We start from the raw sequence: 15,190 nt of genomic DNA, 5'->3' as shown, positions 1-15,190 counted from the left end.
TATTAAATCACTTCGACACTTACAAAAAGTACTTTTTTGGACTAATGGGCATGCCTTTTACAAACACACAGGGACATTTCACAAGTACATCGAGCATATAGACGTCGTACTGTACAACGGGAGAAGTAACATTTTGAGAAGCGGATTGGTACAAAATGCTGTATCTATACTCAGTCAGACAACGTCTACTCCCCTCCCACTGGACACTGCTTCCAGTAACCTTTGGCAACATAAGAACCGGCACACTGTGTTTACTCACCTGAGGAACAGGGAATTGTTTACAGAAGTAAAACACCACAAGGGAAAAGAGAAATGAAAGGCGCTAACAAGAATCAGGAAGGAAACATCGTTTACTTGAAACAATCGATTTCAGAATAGTAGTCTACAACATAAACAAGTCCCTTCATTTAGCCAAACACTATCCCAGACGTGAACCTATGACCTACGCACCCATGTTTAACACCTAAAACTGTTGCTGGAGTGGGGTCAGGTTTGAGATTTGAAAAAAAAAGTGTCTGCTCACTTTGCAGTTCCCAAGTATAATATTTCTTTGAGACATGACCCCCTCTTTGCCACAGGGATTTCAACCAATGGCCTTCTGTGAATCCTGTGCTGGGTTGAGTTTTACCTGGTCACCCTTTGGTTCATCAGGCACTGCTGCAGCGTGTCGGCCAGTCGCTGGTGCACCAGGGAGTAACGAATGAAAGCCCTGCCTTTCCCCAGAGAAGTCTTCAGCTGGAAGGGAAAAGTAGAGGAAATATTCACAGTGCTGTACAGCAAATATATGTGATAGCTGTTCATCTGCCAATAAGACCTTAAACTAGCGTATGTGCTTCCTGAATGTGTCCATTAAAGGGATAGTTCAAATCAAAGTTCGTCAGACATTTTCATTCCTCAAAAGTGGTCTATAATCAATCATCAATATTCAACTAAATCCGTTATGTAGATCCTGTTAACAAATATGATTTGTTTTTCATGGCTAGTATCCACTACCCAGCAGAATGCTAAATTCCCCCATGCCCTTATAACTCCTTATCAGTGAGACTGACAATTGAGTGCATCTATGTTAATTATGCAATCCGTGACAGCTGCAATGTCAGGAGTATTATCCGTTTAATTACACAAGGGAAATATGCGTCAAAGTAGATTTGGTAGATCATTTGTAGATCCAGTTAATTTGTTCCTTCATTATTTTACATTTGGTGAAACTGTAATGGTATACATAACTTCAGATAGAGGGTACAAATAAATGGTGACAGTGGTGTTTGCTGTGACCCATAAAAAGGTGGTAAAGAACTCTAAAGATCATCATTAAGTATGAATTACTACTATACATTGTGTAATAACAGTTGACGATTCTTATAATTGACTTTTAAAAGTGCTGATCTCTATACCTCAGGGATGGATTTGACAAAGCGGATACCATCGTTGGCTCCTTTGATCTTCGCCAGACAGTCGCTGAAATAATCCCAGTAGTCTTTTCTGGTACCAAGAAATGTCGTCTTCTCCTTCTGGTCAAACTGAAAAGCGTAGATGACGTGTTAGCGACAAATTGTATATGACGTACTGTACAGAGATCTGAACAATGCCATATTGGTGAGCATAGCAGGTTGGCCTTGATTTGACTTGGACTCTGTGCGGCGGTTTCCTGGACACAGATTAAACCTAATCCTGGACTGAAAAGCATGTTGCTTAATCTGTGTCTGGTAGAAGAAAAAAAAAGATTGTTCTATAGATTTTTTGATTAATTAAATAGTCCTGGATGTTGCTTTGGGGCCTTGGTCCCGCTTAAAGAAAGGGAAAACACTGTTCGTACTATACCACTGTCTATGAACAGTGAGTAACTCACCTGTAGAAGGTACTCCAGTTTGTAGGAGAATTTCTGCAGATTGGGACTATCATCTGTGATTGGCTCCCCATTCTCCCTGTACTCTTTAGTGAGCTCAGCAACAGCATCTGTGGTTCAGAGAGAGGACATGAGAGAGCGAGAGAAATACAGAGGCTGTCACAGAACACAAACGGATGTAAACAGATGGTTTTTCTCTATTTTTACTATGTTCTACATTGTAGAATAATAGTGAAGACATAAAAGCTATGAAATAGCACATATGTAATCATGTAGCAACCAAAAAAGTGTTAAACAAATCAAAATATATTTTATATTTGAGATTCTTCAAAGTAGCCACCCTTTGCCTTGATGACAGCTTTGCACACTGTTGGCATTCTCTCAACCAGCTTCCAACAGTCCTGAAGGAGTTCCCACATATGCTGAGCACTTGTTGGCTGCTTTTCCTTCACTCTGCGGTCCAACTCATCCCAAACCATCTCAATTGGGTTGAGGTCGGGTGATTGCAGAGGCCAGATCATCTGATGCAGCACAGCTGTTCTTGCCATAATATGGACTTGATCTTTTACCAAATAGGGCTTTCTTCTGTATATCACCGCTATCTTGCCACAACACAACCGATTAACTCAAATGCATTAAGGAAAGAAATTCCACAAATTCACTTTTAACAAGGCACACCTGTTAATTGAAATGGATTCCAGGTGACTACCTCATGAAGCTGGTTGAGAGAATGCCAAGAGTGTGCAAAGCTGACATCAAGGCAAAGGGTGGCTACTTTGAAGAATCTCAAATATAAAATATATTTTGATTTGTTTAACACTTTTTTGGTTACTACATGATTCCATATGTGTTATTTCATAGTTTTGATGTCTACACTATTATTGTACATTGTAGAAAATAGTAAAAAATAAAGAAAAACCCTGGAACGAGTAGGTATGTCCAAACTTTTGACTGGTACTGTACATCGACATTACACGAGCATTCCCCTCACTCATACACAGCTGACAGGAACTGAGTTTCTACTACACAAGCTTTATCTGTTGAGAGAAACACATTATTGTGATCGTCCCTGACCTGGTAGCCTCTTCCTCCTGAACTAAATGGAAAAAAACGTAAATCGATCTAGGCCAATAGGCACAGTATCTGTGGAACCTTTTGAATGGGCACAGAAACCCTGAAATTTCTAGAAACAATTACAATGCACCAAACATACAGTACACACAGTCAGATGTAATATCCTCACAGTGCCCTGGATACATTTCAATGGTTTCCAGGTCATATACAGGTCAAAACCGATGGAGTCAAAAGCCCAGTATATCCATCCAGGCATATCTCCCCAACCCCTACCCACAACCTCTAACTCCACACAGACGACCCCTTCCTCACACATCCCAGCTCAGTACAATTACCCACTTGCCTCTCATCCAGCGTAAAAACAAGAAAGATACCCGTGACGGGTGCACCCTGAGGCTAAGCACCCCCTCTCTCTCTCGCTGCATGCTGACAGGGCCTCTCTGTCGCCCCAGCCACACCCTGGGGGGTACACCCCGGGGACTGGGGGAGAGGGTCGGCTCCATGATGTCGTCTCAATGAGGAGACCGGACAACCAATGTGTGGAAAGAAATGCTGTCGGGCTTGAAGCCGAGGCCAAGCCAGTTACATCTAGGCCACAGCAACCCTTCTGTCACTTTCTCTACCTCTGTGATCCTACTCTCTTTCTATCTTTCTCTCCCTCTATGACTCTCGATGTCAGCCGACAGTGGCGGTCTACCCCTGTAACTATCACACAGGCCCGCACGCACTGGTTGTTACAAAGGGACCGACACGCGAGAAGTCACACGCAGTCACGCACACGCACACAAAAACACACAATGGCAGTGTACCATGCAGATCTCTGATAATCCTCTGAAGCTGGCTCTCCCCCACACCGCCGGCCATGGTCCGACTGGCTCTATGGCAACCAGGTCACGGGGTGATACACAGTCTGCTGAATCAGAGAATCAGATGGACAGTCAGGAACAAAAGACAAGCATGTACTGACACACACACGCACGCAGGCAGGCGGACTGGGACCAAAAATCTACCCCCATTATTAGCTACATAATGATCATTTAGACAAGTTAGACAATCTGACTGGGCTAAAAATGGACCAGCCCTACATCTCAGTACTACATCCCTTTCACATTCTGTCTGTCATTCACTCACTATATCACACACACGCACGCATGCAAACACACACATACAGTCAAACACACACACACACACACACACTTTCATTACACAATTCTAAGCACCGCTGGAGACCATGCTGTGTTTCCCAACTTGTGGTTTGAACTCCACCTACCTTGGTCGTGGCTAAAAATGTGAAATATTTTATGCTGGTACATAAGCCTGTGAGCTCAGTGTTACCTCAAGACAAGTCTGAGAAAGAAATAGATGAGCTTTCTATGAGTTCCACAGGGAACTCACTTTTAGAATATGGTGTTCTTGGATTCTAAATATGGTGTCCTTGGATTCTGAATATGGTATTCTTGGATTCTGAATATGGTATTCTTGGATTCTGAATATGGTATTCTTGGATTCTGAATATGGTGTTCTTGGATTCTGAATATGGTATTCTTGGATTCTGAATATGGTATTCTTGGATTCTGAATATATGGTATTCTTGGATTCTGAATATGGTATTCTTGGATTCTGAATATGGTGTTCTTGGATTCTGAATATGGTATTCTTGGATTCTGAATATGGTGTTCTTGGATTCTGAATATGGTATTCTTGGATTCTGAATATGGTATTCTTGGATTCTGAATATGGTATTCTTGGATTCTGAATATGGTATTCTTGGATTCTGAATATGGTGTTCTTGGATTCTGAATATGGTATTCTTGGATTCTGAATATGGTATTCTTGGTTTCTGAATATGGTATTCTTGGATTCTGAATATGGTATTCTTGGATTCTGAATATGGTGTTCTTGGATTCTGAATATGGTATTCTTGGATTCTGAATATGGTATTCTTGGATTCTGAATATGGTGTTCTTGGATTCTGAATATGGTATTCTTGGATTCTGAATATGGTATTCTTGGATTCTGAATATGGTGTTCTTGGATTCTGAATATGGTATTCTTGGATTCTGAATATGGTGTTCTTGGATTCTGAATATGGTGTTCTTGGCTCTCTGGTTGTATAGAGATCACCCTCTGCGGGTCCAGAACAAACAGATGCATCTGGTTTTCATGGGATATGGAAAGAGATCCTGTGACGCAACTACCACATTTGGACGTTAACAACAAAGATTGTACAGTATGAAGATAGGCAGAAACTGCTTCTCCAGTAGAAATCCCTGATCACACTTGTAGGTGAACGTCATGATGACGTTGGCTAGCTGAGCTCATGCGTAGAAACACGGGTTTAATGGTCATCTCGCACTGAACTGCGCATGTGCAGGCCGTCAAATCAAAAGCACTTCTTCGATATAAAGTTGTTTTGGACAAAAATGAAAGCGTGTCAGTTTGTCACTTTCACGAGGTTGGAGTATTAAGATGTTCAACTAGTTAAGACATTGGCTCAAATCTAGGTCGTACCTTCAGATTTCAAGAAAATTAACTAAGGAAGAATTTTTCACTTCTCTCATTGATTTCTCAAACTCCAAACCCCGGCCTGGTCTGCTTAGTCTGTTTCGCAAGTCCCGCCTCTGGTTTTTAGAAACGCTATATTAACAAGGCGACACCAGGCAACACGCCACCTTAACATACTGACCACACCAGCTGCGTTGCGTGCGTGAGCGTGGCAAAATAAATGTACACATACATTACATGGCCAAAAGTATGTCACCTATTCGTCGAACATCTCATTCCAAAATCATGGGCGTTAATATGGAGTTGTGCCCCCCTTTGCTATTATAAACAGCCACTCCTCTGGGAAGGCTTTCCACTAGATGTTGGAACATTGCTGTGGGGACTTGCTTCCATTCAGCCACAAGAGCATTAGTGAGGTCGGGCACTGATGTTGGGCGATTAGGCCTGGCTCGCAGTCGGTGTTCCAATTCATGCCAAAGGTTTTCGATGGGATTTAGGTCAGGGTTCTGTGCAGGTCAGTCAAGTTCTTCCACACTGATTTCGATAAACCATTTCTGTATAGACCTCACTTTGTGCACAGGGGCATTGCACGAGGGCTTTGCATGGGGGCATTGGGGTTGGCAGGTAGCCTAGTGGTTAGAGCGTGGGCCAGTAAACTAAAGGTTGCTGGATCAAATCCCTGAGCTGACAAGGTAAAAATCTGTCGTTCTACCCCTGAACAAGGCAGTTAACCCACTGTTCCCCGGTAGGCCGTCATTGCAAATAAGAATTTGTTCTTAACTAATTTGCCTAGTTAAATAATGGTTAAATAAAAAAAACAATTACATTGTTATGTTGAAAGAGGAAAGGGCCTTCCCCAAACTGTTGCCACAAAGTTGGAAGCATAGAATAGTCTAGAATGTCATTGTATGTTGTAGTGTTAAGATTTCCCTTCACTGGAACTAAGGGGCCTAGCCTGAACCATGAAAAACAGCCCCAGGCCATTATTCCTCCTCCACCAAACTTTACAGTTGGCACTATGCATTGGGGCAGGTAAAATAACAACCCAATGTTTATATCCCAGGACAAATTAGCTGGCAACAGCAAGCTAGCTATCTAAATGTCCATGAATGTCTCATGTGTTTCACCCTGTCCCCAAATTAATATAGTTGGTTCAAATATATTTGATATTTCAACCTGCATGTCCTGATCTCATCCAGTGTGGATGGACAAAATCAACAAGTGCGCTATGGCGCACGCGGACGCACGTGCCCAGTGTAGTCAGCATGTAAGTCCTCCATATTTACTGGATTGGTTCACCAGTGCAGAAGAGAACCTTCCCCGACAGGGCCATAAAAAATGAAACGCTGCTCAGGCGTTACATGCTGACTAGACTGGGCACGTGCATGCGTCCGCGTGCACCATCACACGCATGTTGATTTTGTCCATCCACACCAAACGCAATCTAGACACGCAGATTGAAATATCTAAACAAACTCTGAACCAACTATATTAATTTGGGGACAGGTCGAAACCCATGAAACATTCATGGACATTTAGCTAGCTAGCTTGCTGTTGCTAGCTAATATGTCCTGGAATATAAACATTGGGTTGTTATTTTACCTGAAATGCACAAGGTCCTTTTTTTCTGGAACTTTGTAGAATTTTGACCCATTTTGAGATAAAAGGTGAAACCTAGTTAGTTCTAGTAATCTCTCCTCCTTCAGTCTTCTTCTTCTGTGAACTTTATATGGCGGTTGGCAACCAACTTTAAGGTGCATTACCACCACCAACTGGACTTGCCAAATTCTATTTTAGCGCCTGGCTACTCAGACACTCGTTGACACGAGCCAGCGTTTTGGATGAAATGATTGAATAACATGTATGTGTACATTTATTTTGCAACGCAGGCAACGCAGGTGGTGTGGTCAGCATGTTAGGTTACATAGAGATTTTTCCATTTACCACAGCATCCATTGCCTCACCTCCACACCTATCATTTACTGTACTGAGAGTTTTGCTTAGTCTTATCTACGATAGGTGAAGTGGATATTATTAGGTTGGCACTCAGGCTACAAAGGCAAATATGTCTATAAAATATGCAGGCCGACCGTTAGGCATACTGCAAATTCTAAAATACCGTATCAGACTTCTTAATTCAGCTGTGACTGTCTTTTTCTTTGGTTCTTCCTTTCTTATTTATCAACGTTCTTTCTCTCTCTATCTATCTTAGCCTAGTAACGCAGTTTAACGTAATGGGTGCAAATGTGCACTGTATTATATACAGCTGAAGTCGGCAGTTTACATACACTTCGGTTGGAGTCATTAAAACTCGTTTTTCAACCACTCCACAAATGTATTGTTAACAAACTATAGTTTTGGCAAGTCGGTTAGGACATCTACTTTGTGCACGACACAAGTAATTTTCTAACAATTGTTTACAGACAGATTATTTCACTTATAATTCACTGTATCGCAATTCCAGTGGGTCAGAAGTTTACATACACTGAGTTGTCTGTGCCTTTAATTAAACAGCTTGGAAAATTCCAGAAAATGATGTCATGGCTTTAGAAGCTTCTGATAGGCTAATTGACATCATTTGAGTCAATTGGAGTTGTACCTGTGGATGTATTTCAAGGCCTACCTTCAAACTCAGTGCCTCTTTGCTTGACATCATGGGAAAATCTAATGAAATCAGCCAAGAAAATCAGCCAGTCTACAAAGAATTGTAGACCTCCACAAATCTGGTTCATCCTTGGGAGCAATTTCCAAACGCCTGAAGGTACCACATTCATCTGTACAAACAATAGTACGCAAGTATAAACACCATGGGACCATGCAGCCATCATACCGCTCAGGAAGGAGACGTGTTCTTTCTCCTAGAGATAAACGTACTTTGGTGCGAAAAGTGCAAATCAATCCCAGAACAACAGCAAAGGACCTTGTGAAGATGCTGGAGGAAACAGGTACAAAGGTATCTATATCCACAGTAAAATGAGTCCTATATCGACATAACCTGAAAGGCCGCTCAGCAAGAAAGAAGCCACTGCTCCAAAACCGGCATAAAAAAGCCAGACTACGGTTTGCAACTGCACATGGGGACAAAGATCGTACTTTTTGGAGAAATGTCCTCTGGTCTGATGAAACAAAAATAGAACTGTTTGGTCATAATGACCCTCGTTATGTTTGGAGGAAAAAGGGGGAGGTTGCAAGCCGAAGAACACCATCCCAACCGTGAAGCACGGGGGTGGCAGCATCATGTTGGTGGGGTACTTTGCTGTAGGAGGGACTGGTGCACTTCACAAAATAGATGGCATCATGAGGCGGGAAAATTATGTGGATATATTGAAGCAACATCTCAAGACATCAGCCAGGAAGTTAAAGCTTGGTCGCAAATGGGCCTTCCAAATGGACAATGACCGCAAACATATTTCCAAAGTTGTGGTAAAATGGCTTAAGGACAACAAAGTGTAGGTATTGGAGAGGCCATCACAAAGCACTGACATCAAACCTGTAGAAAATATGTTGGCAGAACTAGGATTAAATGTCAGGAATTGTGAAGAACTCAGTTTAAATGTATTTGACAAAGGTTTATGTAAACTTCCGACTTCAACTGTATATTGTGTGTGTTTAAATTGCATAGTTGTATCCTCTGAGTGGAACAGACTGTATTGTGGCTGCAACAAGAATGCGATCATTGAAAACTGTTGCGTAAGAACAGGGTAATGTCTAACTATCAATCCCCAGAAGGCGAAAACATTGTGCACTAGTCCTTTAAACATTTTACTTGTCGCTAAAAGTTGATTATGTTCGCACACAGAAGGTTTCATTCATGAGAAAATCCATCGATCGATTGTAATACACGAGAGACTAACAAAGCTCCACTCAGACCGCGATGTTGCCAAAAGAGGAAGTGGGGAGGAACTGTAAACTAAGTGAAACTATTCATACATTGTTGTATCGTTTTCTAATTGTTGGATAAGGGGAACCGATTAAAACTGGGAGCGGACCTATTATGGCTTGTATTTAAAAAGAACAAGCTGTCCAAACGTCACAAAAAATATAGACTGTACTTAATTCTTAATAGCTATTCAAATTAAAACACTAATTGGCAAAACATTTGATTCTAGACTACATTATGTTGCACAACACATTTGACTAAAACCCTAAATAAATTGGGCTGGTATGTCCACATAGCTAATAATGTTATTATTATCTGACTATATCCAGTGACAGTCTGTCCTTGGCATGTATATAGCCCTGAATAAGTTATTTCATTGTAAGTGAATGTACATAAAACACTTATATTAATATAAACAAATAGACATTGATCATTTAAGAAAGAAAACTACTTAAACGTACGTTAAACTGCGTGATCCATGAAAATCCAGATAGTTTACATCCACACACAATCTTGCTATGTATGGGGCGGCAACAATAACTGGATTGACAAGTACGTCAACCACTTACAATGCGAGAATGAGGACAAGGACAGGGATTCCACTAGTTACCATAGCCACAAAGTCAAAATTGGCTATAGGCCTATCGTTATTTTTTTTAGCTTTCTGGTATTCATTTAAAGTTACGGTTAGGCATAAACTTAGCAGTGTGGTTAAGGTTAAGGTTTGCGGTTAGGGATAGGTTTAAAATCAGATTTTAAGAAGATAAATTGTAGAAATAGGCGGTGTTTATGACTTTGTGGCTGGGGTAATTAGTGACGACCCAAGGGCAGAGGACTCGGTATGTATAGTTTGGTTGTAGAGTATTACAAGGTAAATAGTAAAATCGTGTGGGGTGATTAATGTAGGACTGGTTTATTTCTCAGGACAACCACACCCCACTCAGGCATGATTTGTAAGAAAATAGGCTTTTAGCCAGAGCTGCACAGGCGAAGAGAAAGGGCTTACTTCTACCCAACATCTGCCCATGAAAATATGACCACGAAGTGGGTTGAAACTTGGTCTCAGAGCATTTCGTATTCTATAGGTAAATCCGAGACACTCCATTTATACTGAACAAAAATATAAACGCAACATGTAAAGTGTTGGTCCCATGTTTCATGAGCTGAAATAAAAGATCCCATAAATGTTCCATATGCACAAAAAGCTTATTTCTCTACAATGTTGTGCATAAATTTGTTCACTTCCAAATCAAATTGTATTTGTCACATACACATGGTTAGCAGATGTTAATGCGAGTGTAGCGAAATGCTTGTGCTTCTAGTTCTAGTTCCAACCATGCAGTATCATCTAACAAGTAATCTAACCTAACAATTCCACAACTACCTGCATAGGCAAGATGCAGTAGATGCTATAGAGTACAGTATATACATATGAGATGAGTAATGTAGGGTATGTAAACATTATATACAGTGGCATTGTTTAAAGTGGCTAGTGATACATTTATTACATAAATGTTTAATTATTAAAGTGGATAGAGATGAGTCAGTATGTTCGCAGCAGCCACTCAATGTTAGTGATGGCTGTTTAACAACAGTCTGATGGCCTTGAGATAGAAGCTGTTTTTCACTCTCTCGGTCCCTGCTTTGATGCACCGGTACTGACCTCGCCTTCTGGATGATAGCGGGGTGAACAGGCAGTGGCTCAGGTGGTTGTTGTCCTTGATGACCTTTTTGGCCTTCCTGTGACATCGGGTGGTGTAGGTGTCCTGGAGGGCAGGTAGTTTGCCCCCGGTGATGCGTTGTACAGACCTCACTACCCTCTGGAGAGCCTTACAGTTGTGGGCGGAGCAGTTGCCGTACCAGGCGGTGATGCAGTCCGACAGGATGCTCTCGATTGTGCATCTGTAAAAGTTCGTGAGTGTTTTTGGTGACAAGCCGAATTTCTTCTGCCTCCTGAGGTTGAAGAGGCGTTGTTGCGCCTTCTTCACCACACTATCTGTGTGGGTGGACCATTTCAGTTTGTCCGTGATGTGAACGCCGAGGAACTTATAACTTTCCACCTTCTCCACTACTGTCCCGTCGATGTGGATAGGGGACAGTAGTGGGTTATTTTCCTGACACCACACTCCGAGGGCCCTCACCTCCTCCCTGTAGGCCATCTCGTTGTTGTTGGTAATCAAGCCTACCACTGTAGTGTCGTCTGCAAACTTGATTATTGAGTTGGAGGCGTGCATGGCCATGCAGTCATGGGTGAACAGGGAGTACTGGGGACCCAGTGTTGAGGATCAGCGGGGTGGAGATATTGTTACCTACCCTCACCACTTGGGGGCGGCCCGTCAGGAAGTCCAGGATCCAGTTGCACAGGACGGGGTCGAGACCCAGGGTCTCGAGCTTAATGACGAGTTTGGAGGGTACTATGGTGTTAAATGCTGAGCCGTAGTCGATGAACAGCATTCTTACATAGGTATTCGTCTTATCTAGATGGGTTAGGTCAGTGTGCAGTTTGATTGCGATTGCGTCGTCTGTGGAGCTATTGGGGCGGTAAGCAAATTGGAGTGGGTCTAGGGTGTCAGGAAGGGTGGAGGTGATGTGGTCCTTGACTAATCTCTCAAAGCACTTCATGATGACGGAAGTGGGTGCTACGGGGCGATAGTCATTTAGCTCAGTTACCTTCGCTTTCTTGGGAACAGGAACAATGGTGGCCCTCGAAGCATGTGGGAACAGCAGACTGGGATAAGAATTGATTGAATATGTCCGTAAACACACCAGCCAGTTGGTCAGCGCATGCTCTGAGGACGCGGCTGGGGATGCCGTCTGGGCTGGCAGCCTTGCGAGGGTTAACACGTTTAAATGTTTTACTCACGTTGGCTGCAGTGAAGGAGAGCCCGCAGGTTTTGGTAGCAGGCCATGTCAGTGGCACTGTGTTGTCCTCATAGCGAGCAAAAAAGTTGTTTAGTTTGTCTGGGAGCAAGACATCGTGGTCCGCGACGGGGCTGGTTTTCCTTTTGTCTCACTCGGTTCCGGACTGTGGGCCATCTCACTCGGTTCCGGACTGTGGGCCGTCTCACTCGGTTCCGGACTGTGGGCCGTCTCTAGACGGGGCACTGTCATTGGACTCTCTGGACAGGGTACTGTCGTCGGAAGCTCTGGACGGGGTACTGTCGTCGGAAGCTCTGGACGGGGTACTGTCGTCGGAAGCTCTGGACGGGGTACTGTCGTCGGAAGCTCTGGACGGGGTACTGTCGTCGGAAGCTCTGGACGGGGACTGCGCACTGAAAGCCTGATGCGTGGGGCTGGGAGTGGAGGTACCAGACTGGAGACACGCACCCCAAGGCTAGTGCGAGGAGCAGGAACAGGACGAGTTGGACTGGGCTAACGCACTGGAGGCCTGGTGCGTGGGGCTGGTACTGGAGATGCCAGACTGGATACACTCACCTCAAGGCTAGTGCGAGGAGCAGGAACAGGACGAGTTGGACTGGGCTGATGCACTGGAAGCCTGGTGCGTGGTGCTGGCTTTGGATGTGCCAGACTGGAAACACGCACCTCAGGGCCAGTGCGAGGAGCGGGAACAGGATACACTGGACCATGGGTAAGCACTGGAGGTCTGGAGCGCACCTCCTGCACAACCCGTCCGGGCTGGATGGTCATAGTAGCCCTGTACGAGCGGAGTGCTGGCACAGGGCGAACTGGGCTGTGCAGAGGCCTGATGGTTGCCGTGCGTAGAGCAGGCGTAGGATAGCCTGGACCTAGGAGGCGCACTGGTGGCCAGATGCGCTGCGCAGGCATCCTCCTTCCAGGCTGGATGCCCACTCTAGCACGGCACTTGCGAGGGGCTGGGATCACTCACACCGGACTGTGCGTGCGCATGGGCGAGATCGTGCACACTTCCGCATACACCGGCGCTCTCTTCACTACACGCTCCCCATAATAAGCACGGGGAGTTGGCTTAGGGCTTACCCTTGGCCCAGCCAAACTACCCGTGTGCCCCCCCAAAAATAATTTATTGGGGCTGCCTCTCCGGCTTCCTTGCCAGCCGTGTTCCCCTGTAGCGTTCCCGGTCCTCTTCAGACTCTCTCCATGGTCCCTCTCCGGCTAATATCTCCTCCCAAGTCCAAAACTCCCGATAGTCCACCTGCTGCTCCTTTCCCCGCTGCTTGGTCCATTTGTGGTGGGAGGTTCTGTAACGGCCGTCGTAGGAAGTGGACCAAAATGCAACGGGTACGTGAATGCTCATCTTTATTTTATGACGCACACTATACAAAAACAACAAAACGAAAAAATGAACGACAGCTAAACAGTAATGCAGGCTAAACATAGCAGTGCACAAACAACCTTCCACAATTCCCATGACAAACACACCCCAATACATAGGACCTTCAATCAGAGGCAATGAGGAACAGCTGCAACCAATTGAAGGCCCAAGCCCAATAAACTAAACATAGAAATAGATAGACTAGACTGAACATAGAACATAGACCAAAACCCCAGAATACTCTAAACAAACACCCCTCTACATAAACACACACCCCGAACCAAATACCCCCTGCCATGTCCTGACCAAACAATAATAACAAATAACCCCTTTACTGGTCAGGACGTGACAGTTGGCCTGTGGGTAAGGTTTATGACCCCCCATAAATACCTTTCTCCCTTTCCTCTCTTGACTCTACTGAAGGACTCTTGAAAAGCCTTTGTTAAACATAGAGAGTCGGGGAACATCAAAAGGTGGGGGGAAAGGAACCATATTTCAGTAATCCAACCAGTTGAGAATATGCATTGGTACTTAATGAATATGATGTCAGTTCGGTTGTCATCTGAGACATTCTTATTAATGACAGGACGACATAAACTGTATCCTGGAAAGTCTACACACTATAGTTATCAGATTCACATGGAATTGTTGTGCAATTTAAATGTTTAAATATGAAACTATTTGTGAAAAGATGAAAATTAATTTTAGCTTCCAAATGAGAGAATTGGGTTTTCATGATTGAACTATGCTCAACTCAGTGGCCCGCCCATGTGAACAGACATGGGTTGTAAACTATGAAACACACCCTTCTCTCCCCCCACTATATAAGCCCTTTACGAAAATATAATTTTCTGTTCTGAGTACGCGAGGCCTGCAGCCTCACGTTAAAAGGACTCAGATAATAAGCTGTTCCGGGTTCATTAGGGCGACGGTCCGATGTCAGAAGGATTCAGATAATAAGCTGTTCCGGGTTCATTAGGGCGACGGTCCGATGTCAGAAGGATTCAGATAATAAGCTGTTCCGGGTACATTAGGGCGACGGTCCGATGTCAGAAGGATTCAGATAATAAGCTGTTCCGGGTTCATTAGGGCGACGGTCCGATGTCAGAAGGATTCAGATAATAAGCTGTTCCGGGTACATTAGGGCGACGGTCCGATGTCAGAAGGATTCAGATAATAAGCTGTTCCGGGTTCATTAGGGCGACGGTCCGATGTCAGAAGGATTCAGATAATAAGCTGTTCCGGGTACATTAGGGCGACGGTCCGATGTCAGAAGGACTCGGATAATAAGCTGTTCCGGGTTCATTAGGGCGACGGTCCGATGTCAGAAGGATTCAGATAATAAGCTGTTCCGAGGACGTGAGGACGACGGTTCCATGTTAAAAGGACTAACATGTCAACTACAGAACTAACCCAACCTCAGAGTGAGCTTTGGTTGTGAATGGTATGAACTTTGAACTCTTATTCACTACAGAAGTGATACCTCCTAGCCGTTGAGTTAGCAGCGGCCGCTGTAAATGTGGGCCAGGAAAGGACGGACGACGGATCCAGCCTAACACACAACGACGATACCCAGTTTACCACCAGAGACATTCTTCCGAGGACAGGAAGATCTCTGTTGGGCAACATGGCC

The 15,190-nt window shown here is 44.1% G+C and overlaps 1 protein-coding gene across 2 annotated transcripts in view; it reads right to left on the bottom strand.

Annotated features, from left to right (window-relative positions):
- LOC106574038 (FYVE and coiled-coil domain-containing protein 1) overlaps positions 1 to 9,858 on the bottom strand; it is a 73,035-nt gene extending 63,177 nt beyond the window's left edge. Inside the window, exons 1-5 of one of the 2 annotated variants that reach the window (XM_014149551.3) lie at positions 9,767 to 9,858; positions 3,730 to 3,830; positions 1,850 to 1,956; positions 1,395 to 1,520; positions 629 to 735 (exon numbers count right to left, since the gene is read on the bottom strand). In XM_014149551.3, the coding sequence (XP_014005026.1) occupies positions 629 to 735; positions 1,395 to 1,520; positions 1,850 to 1,956; positions 3,730 to 3,784 (395 nt within the window). In that variant the 5' untranslated portion in view covers positions 3,785 to 3,830; positions 9,767 to 9,858. Of the gene's footprint in view, positions 1 to 628; positions 736 to 1,394; positions 1,521 to 1,849; positions 1,957 to 3,729; positions 3,834 to 9,766 lie in introns of both variants that reach the window. The other variant, XM_014149552.3, reaches the window with a different exon arrangement.
- Positions 9,859 to 15,190: the final 5,332 nt, after the last annotated feature.

This window comes from Salmo salar, chromosome 16 (genome assembly GCF_965601325.2).
Source record: "Salmo salar chromosome 16, fSalSal1, whole genome shotgun sequence".
NCBI lineage: Eukaryota > Metazoa > Chordata > Actinopteri > Salmoniformes > Salmonidae > Salmo > Salmo salar.
This window is presented reverse-complemented; position numbering and strand designations above follow the sequence as displayed.